The 7,373-nt window shown below is 46.1% G+C and overlaps 1 protein-coding gene across 1 annotated transcript; it reads left to right on the top strand.

Annotated features, from left to right (window-relative positions):
- The first annotated feature begins 5,336 nt into the window (after positions 1-5,336).
- On the top strand, positions 5,337-7,088 carry LOC136533317 (transcription factor bHLH61-like). The gene is made up of 4 exons (XM_066525878.1): positions 5,337-5,523; positions 5,743-5,871; positions 6,326-6,502; positions 6,621-7,088. The coding sequence occupies exons 1-4, from the start codon at positions 5,440-5,442 to the stop codon at positions 6,717-6,719; spliced, it is 489 nt and encodes a 162-aa protein (XP_066381975.1). The 5' UTR covers positions 5,337-5,439; the 3' UTR covers positions 6,720-7,088.
- The last annotated feature ends 285 nt before the right edge of the window (positions 7,089-7,373 follow it).

Genomic DNA, 7,373 nt, shown 5'->3' with positions numbered 1-7,373 from the left:
ATGGGCTACCAGGCACGTTTGAGATAGTCTTACCCGAAGCGATCGAAATGGAAGTAGACAACGAAACAGAGGATGACGAGGTTGATGGAGATGTGGTGCAAAATGCCAAAGACATAGAAATGCTTGACCGATTAGGGCTAGGCAATGACGACGAAGACAACATAGAACCTTTAGATAGTGTTGCCCATTTGGACAATTTTGACAGTGATGACGACACCTATGATCCTAATCATGAAGATTATTCCTAATACATGTAATACTATGTTTGTTTTAGTTTGTGTTTTCTTTATTTATTTGAATCTATTTCTAATATATATACTAATAAGTCTTGTTCATTCTTTGTGATTGCAGGTGATGGCGAGTAGCCATCCACGACATGAGACGGCCTCCCTTTACGGGAGACCATGCCCTCCCGTTTCAGACGAGGGGTCGGGGTCAGGGGTAGCGTCCACAGGAGGTCAGAGGAGGAGGACCAGGGTTAGCAGGAGGAAGCAAACTCCTTCCCCGCCATTTTTTAGACGAGGTGATGGAGGAGGAGCACGTGACGGCCATGCCCAAGGATGAGGTCGAGGACGAGGATGTCCGACAGACCGAGGACGAGGCGGCCGAGGATGAAGCGGCCGAGGACGAGGCCACCGAGGGCGACAGTTCCGCTACCCCGACTTTCTACCAGTGAGGTCTCGCGAGCCTCCCTCAGCCTCCGCTTCCTCGCAACCGGGCACTAATTCGCCCTATGACAAAGAGGTAAGTAACTATAGATGTTATCATAACTACTTCATATGATAATGTTGGAAATCAAAAGAGGAACTAATAAATTTTCTTAATCACTTGTGTAGGGCTTGGTTGGTTTTATCGGGTACTCCTGCACGCTCCGCCATAAGCATCCTTGGTGTTTTGTGCAGGAAATAGTACCCCGACCTTGTGAACGTGTCCGAGGACGTGCGGGAGCCGGCCTACACGTGGGACAGGTACCAGTTGGCCCCTGATGACAGGTACCGCAACAAGCAGGAGCGGATACTGGCGAAGTTTTAGGTAAGTCTCTCTCGCACAACATTTTCATTGGACAAGTCTTTATTGAAATAATGAATGGATATATTGGTTTTGTATGCAGAGGTATTTCAAGCCGGAAGAAGGACTTGAGGCCTGGGTGGATCAGGCGGCTGCCGCCGCCTGTAGGAAGCACGTCACCGACATGCACCACGAGGCGCGCGTGCAGGCCCACAGAGACTACTACACCGTGGTGTTGAAGCAGTCCATCAGCAAGCCTGATGCAAGACAGGTGGAGCTGTCCTGGGCCCACTACCTTGAGGTAGACGAAAAACATTAATAATGATTCATTTTGAGATTAAGTCGATTTAATTTTATCTTTTTCTATGTCAAATAATCGATGACTTGTAGGTGATTCCCTGGTGGTGCCGATCCCACTCCGTGTGCTGGGAGATGATCGTGGACAGGTGGTTGTCCAACGACTTCGCTGAGAACCACGCGAGGGCAGCGGGACCAGCGTCTGCTGAGGCGAGGTGCTACTCACCATCAAGGCAGCCGCAGCCTCCCCGCCTACAAACAAGCATATGTAAGTGATTTCTTTTATCTTATTTGAGACTGAGTTCTGCCTTATTTCTCACCATCTTGCCGTCTTACTCGCAGGAGAATGCACACCCGGGCGTGGAGGTCTCGGAGTTCTCTGCGTGGGCTATGTCCCACATGGGCAGGGCGTCTTCCTCTGTCTCCTTCGACCCGTCTGCCCCGCGCGAGGTGTACTCCGACCTGACCGTGCACACTAAGGTCCAAGAGTACACCTCAAAGGTGAGGGAGGTCCATGGGGAAGATTATGATGTGCGCACTGAGCCCATTGATACAGAGACCATCATGAGGCTAGGAGGAGGCAAGAAGCATGGGTGGCTGTGGATTGCAGACGGCGCCATCGACTCCACCACTGTTCCCTCTCTCGACGTGCTCCGAGCACGGAGCACGAGCTCCAGCCAGCCCATACGCCCACGGCCTACTCCGTCACTGCAGCGGGTCGACGCTCTCGAGATACGTCCTGTTTTACTCATCGTATGTTCATCTTTGCACACCTAAGTTACATTTGCATTACTAAAACATTGAAGTTTGTATTGCAGGCCGAGCTGCAGGCCCAGAAGCTCATGGTCGAGGCTCAGAGCGCGCAGCTGTAGGCCCAGAGGGAAGCGTTCGTGGCCCAAGAGAGGAGGATGCAAGAAATGGAGGCCTTCATGCGGAGTGTCCAGCAAGGGGGTGTACCTTTGCCGTTGGCAGCTCCTCCACCGCCTACTCCTACAGCCACTCCTATAAGTATGAAAGTTCAGTCTTACTAGATGCTTCCTTGACATACAACCATGGTTGACATACAAACTTACTAGATGCTTGACATAGAAACTTACTAGATGCTTGACATAGAAACTTACTACATGCTTGCACTAGCTATGACATACAACCATGCTTGACATTCTCAATTTACTAGATGCTTGACATAGAAACTTACTAGATGCTTGCACTAGCTATGACATACACCAATGCTTCACATAGAAACTTACTAGATGAATCTCATACATGCAACCTCTTATCCTTTTTGCAGCTTTCGTCGGTGGGTTCGAATAACTCCGCTCATGCGTCACCGAATGATGGAGCCTTTGCTTCACCATCGTGTCATAGGCCGCCTTTTTGAGGAGTTGTGCTTCGTCATGTGCTTGAACTTGAGCTTCACTTGTGGTTGTGACTTGTGCTTGGACTTGATGGACTGTGGTTGTGAATTTGTGACTTGTGGTTGCGATATGTTGTTATTTGAGTTTGTGGTTGTGATATAATGTGTGAAAATGGTTTCGTTGTGATATATATGTGATTATTGTGATGTTTGTGATATATATGTGACATGTGATATATATATTTGAACTGTTTGTGTCAGTGGAATGCAAAAAAAACAAAAAAAATTGCAATTTCGGTTGATTTGCCGAGTGCAATGGTCATGGCACTCGGCAAAGTTGGGAAACTTTGCCGAGTGCTAGGACATTGCACTCGGCAAAGATTTTTTTTTTAAAGCAAAAAAATCTTTGCCGAGTGCCAAGCTGGGGAGGCACTCAGCAAAGAGCTTTTTAAAAAAATTAAAAAATAGCTTTGCCGAGTGCGCGCCGCCGTGGCACTCGGGAAAGAGTTTATTTTTAAAAAATAATAAAAAATGTTTTTGCCGAGTGCCTTGCCGCCGCGGCACTCGGCAAAGAGTTTTTGAAAAAAAAATAAAAAATGTCTTTGCCGAGTGCCCTAACTGTCGGCACTCGGCAAAGGCGCCGTCAACGGAGCAGCTCCGTTGACGGCTGCTTTTCTTTGCCGAGTGCCGCCGTTGGCACTTGGAAAAGGCTTTGCCGAGTGCCCGACAAATGGCCCTCGGCAAAGAGCCTCTTTGCCGTTAAATTTTTTTCCGGTGGCTCTTTGCCAAGGGCTGTACTCGGCAAAGCCTTTGCCGAGGGCTTTTGGGCCTTTGCCGAGTGTCCTGGGCCCTCGACAAAAAGGGCGCCTCCGGTAGTGGTACCCCGTTTTGGTTGGGCCTCATCTTCACCAGCTTCGGCCCCACCTAGTGGTAATGAGCTCTTATTCGGACGGTGAGGTGCCCTGGGTCCATATCACCGACATTAACATATTTGTTTACTACCGAGAGCATATTATACATTTTATAGATGCCCTGTTTCTGTTGAAAAGCGTTGTTTTGATTTGAACCTCGGTTCTTTTCAATGGTTGTTGTGAGTACCCTACGTGTGTGTTTGTGTCAATCTATGTATACCATCACCTCAAGTTGTTCATATAGCGGCCAGAGGATAATGATATCGCTTCTTTTATATGCACTGCGGAACGTACGTAATCTTGTCGTGCATGCAGGTTCCTTTAACCCAGGCAAACTCGACATATGACGCAGACGGAATGCACTGGCCGAATTATATCCATGTCTGTCTTCTAGCTAGCTACACGATAACACGAATGACCTTATTAGCTTGTCTCGCCAAACTCTTCTTGCCTTATCTCTCTAGTAATGCGTTTGAGCACTGCAGAGCCCACAACTTGCCTTGCCGATCACGAGCTGTGCAGTATAAAATTGTACTTATTGCACGTACACGAACACATAAACCTTTTACTGATTATTAAGCCATTGGCTCTCCCGCGGCCGTAAAATAATCATGGGGAGAATATACATACGTCCATACAAGAATATATATATGCACTGTCATCTTTAATTTAGAGTAAATTGGATAGCCGATCCTTAAAGTGTTATGCGATCTTATCTAGATCCCCAAACTATTGAATCATCTATTTGACTCCCTAATGTATCTAAGTGATCTCATCCAGGTCCAAAATACTTTAGGGGCCATTCCATGCATGTCATCTACTTATCTGTAGCTACGTTTTAGTAGAAAACGAGAAAAAACTTAACAGTTAACACACGAAAAAAATATGAAGATCTTTCATGGAAAGCCGTATTTTGTTGCACTAGGCTCCAACATTTCATAGGTATTTACTGAGTTGCAAGTACCGACTAGTCCAACCTGAAAGCCTAAGCTAATTTAATAGGGAATTCACTTCTTAGGGCAGTTCCAATCTAAAAACTATGAAATGCTTTCTTTACTTGCGAAGTCGTGTGGACACTACACATAGAAATTATACTTTTAATGGATGGTTTCTTCAAAAAAAAAAATTATCCAATCACATCTCTTCTCTCTCCTATCATCTACTTATCGCATCTATTATATCTTGGTTCCCATGTATACATAGTTTCTTTTCTTTGTTAATTTCATTGTCACATCGCCATTTTACTTAGTTAGCACCTTATTAATTAATGAATAATGAATATAGAAAGCATCATAGTTTCTGGGTTGGGACTACCTTTAACTTACCACTTGCTCATGAGGAGGCTACTTTTCATGCCTTGAACGTGAAAGTAGGAGTCACAAGAATTAATTATTTTTATTTAATTCTGTTGCTTGGATTTGAAGTTCAGACTTGTGGCCGACCTAAATACTGAGTAGTTGCATGCACCGGCTTGCTAGTTCAACCCAAAAGCCGCCCTCGGTATATGAAGAGATTGACGTGTCCTGTGTTAAGTTTCAAATGTTTTTCTTCCCGGTTCCTTTTTCACTATTGTGTTTTTCTAAAGAAAAAGAAATAATATATGCATTTCTACCCATGAAGCAGCAGGATAGCAACAGAAGAACAATAAGGTCACGTGAGTGCCCACTGCCCACAGGGCCACGGGGACCGGGAGACCACGACTATATAGATATGGGGATCGAGTCCTTCGTTCTTGGTCCTCCATTCAAGCTCCACACCTATACTTCTCTCTCTCTCTCTCTCTCTCTCTCTCTTGCTTCCATTGGGCAAGTTGTCAGGCGGCCGTCGTGTGACTTTGTAGAGTGAGAGACTAGCTCGGAGAGAGAGATGATGTCAAGGGAGCGCAAGAAGCAGGCGGCTGCTCTTCAGGAGAAACTGAAGATCCTCCGCTCCATCACCCATTCCCACGCTGTATAACACAATCTCCTTACTCAACCTTTATTTGCTTCCTCTTCTTCCTTCTTGATATTTTCCCCAATTCTTTTCACTGCTCTTTAGAATTCAACAACGTTTGAATGATATATGCATGAGAAATGCATCCATCGTCACTTGTGCAACCTTCTCGTTAGTTGTTGCATTAGCTACAATTAATACCTCTCCTGCTCTCTGAATCGATCCATATATACGCAGTTGAGCAACACATCAATAATCATGGACGCGTCAGCCTACATCAAGGAGTTGAAGCAGAAGGTGGTGAGGCTGAACCAGGAGATTGCCTGCGCGCAAGACGCGCTGAGACACAAGTCGTCCTATCCGACGGTATATATTATCTCAATCACATCGCATATATTTATCATGTAGACGTACGGTACTAGCTAGATATACATGGAAAGAAATCACCATGCACATATAAGAGGTATACACAATAGATATATGGTGATATATCCCATCTTATTAACAGTAATACTACATATAGAACCAGTAAAAGAAGCAGCAGTGTATATATATAGTAGTACTGCTGCATACTGCATGCCCCAGCAGTTCACATGCTAACCAATCGATGAAGTTTGGGTTCAGCCACCAGTAGGATCAGCATAGGAGTCGTAGGAGTAGTTCACATGCGTCGACGGCGAGGGCGTCTGCTTCATTCCATGCATGTCGTCTGCATTATTCAGTCAGTTGATCAGCAGCTAGCTAGCGTTGATTGCTCAATGATGATCGAAACGGGCCGGCCGGGTGGACCGCCGGATCGGATGCAAATCATGCAATGCAGGTGACCGTGGAAACCCTAGGAGTGCAGGGGTCGTTCCTCGTCAACGTGTTCTCCGACAAGAGCTGCCCGGGGCTGCTCGTCTCCGTCCTGGAAGCCTTCGACGAGCTGGGGCTCAGCGTCCTCCAGGCCACCGCCTCCTGCGCCGACTCCTTCCGCCTCGAGGCTGTGGGCGGAGAGGTACGAAATTAAGCACAAATCGTCGTCGTCGGATGTTGATATGGTTAATTATCGTCGTGTCATGTTGGCCTGAGGATTCTCTCTCTCTCTCACTGGTGGCCTGCCTGTGTGCACGCAGAACGTGGCGGACAACATGGACGAGCACGTCGTGAAGCAGGCCGTCCTGAAGGCCGTCAGGAACTGCTCCGAGAGCGGCAGCGAGCAGGACGAGGAGTAGCAGGCAGGCTGATGAGCGCGTAAGCACACACAAGCCTCTACTTGCATTGGTCGTCCTCATGTCCTGGCTGTGGCTGGACCGCATGTGTAGTGTGGTCTCAAGGATACATGAAGCCGAGACCCCTTGTATGCTAGTAGCTCCGTTTCTCAGCTCCCTAGCTCGCTTTAATTTGATTTTTTATTTTTTATTTATGCTTCTATTTCCTCGATCTATCTATCTATCGGTGGCAAGATGAAATAGCTGGTCCTCCCTAGCGAGTGTTGTCTGTCGTGCTGATGATCCGGTGATTGAATTCGTTCGTAGCAGCACCATTTCCTGTGTAATAGTATTATTAGGGGGGAACTCCGTAATTTACATATATATAATATATGTCTATGATGACAATAAGATCGATCAAGCATGCATGATTAATATATATATATATATATATGATGACAATAAGATCGATCAAGCATGCATGATGTAAGAATGTTCATATATACCCTCGATCTGCTAACAGATCAATCCATCATGAGATGAAATCAAAATGAAATATGAACTTCTGGAAAAGACTGAACATGAACAAAAGTAGATAGCAGTTAGTTGTAACACATGCCGATACGCATTTTGGTTCCCTTCCCTAACTAATAATTGTTCCTGTGTTTATGGAATCTC

Source organism: Miscanthus floridulus, unplaced genomic scaffold (genome assembly GCF_019320115.1).
Source record: "Miscanthus floridulus cultivar M001 unplaced genomic scaffold, ASM1932011v1 fs_855_1_2, whole genome shotgun sequence".
Lineage (NCBI taxonomy): Eukaryota > Viridiplantae > Streptophyta > Magnoliopsida > Poales > Poaceae > Miscanthus > Miscanthus floridulus.
The sequence above is the reverse complement of the archived record's forward strand: the minus strand, read 5'-3'. Positions and strand labels throughout refer to the sequence as shown.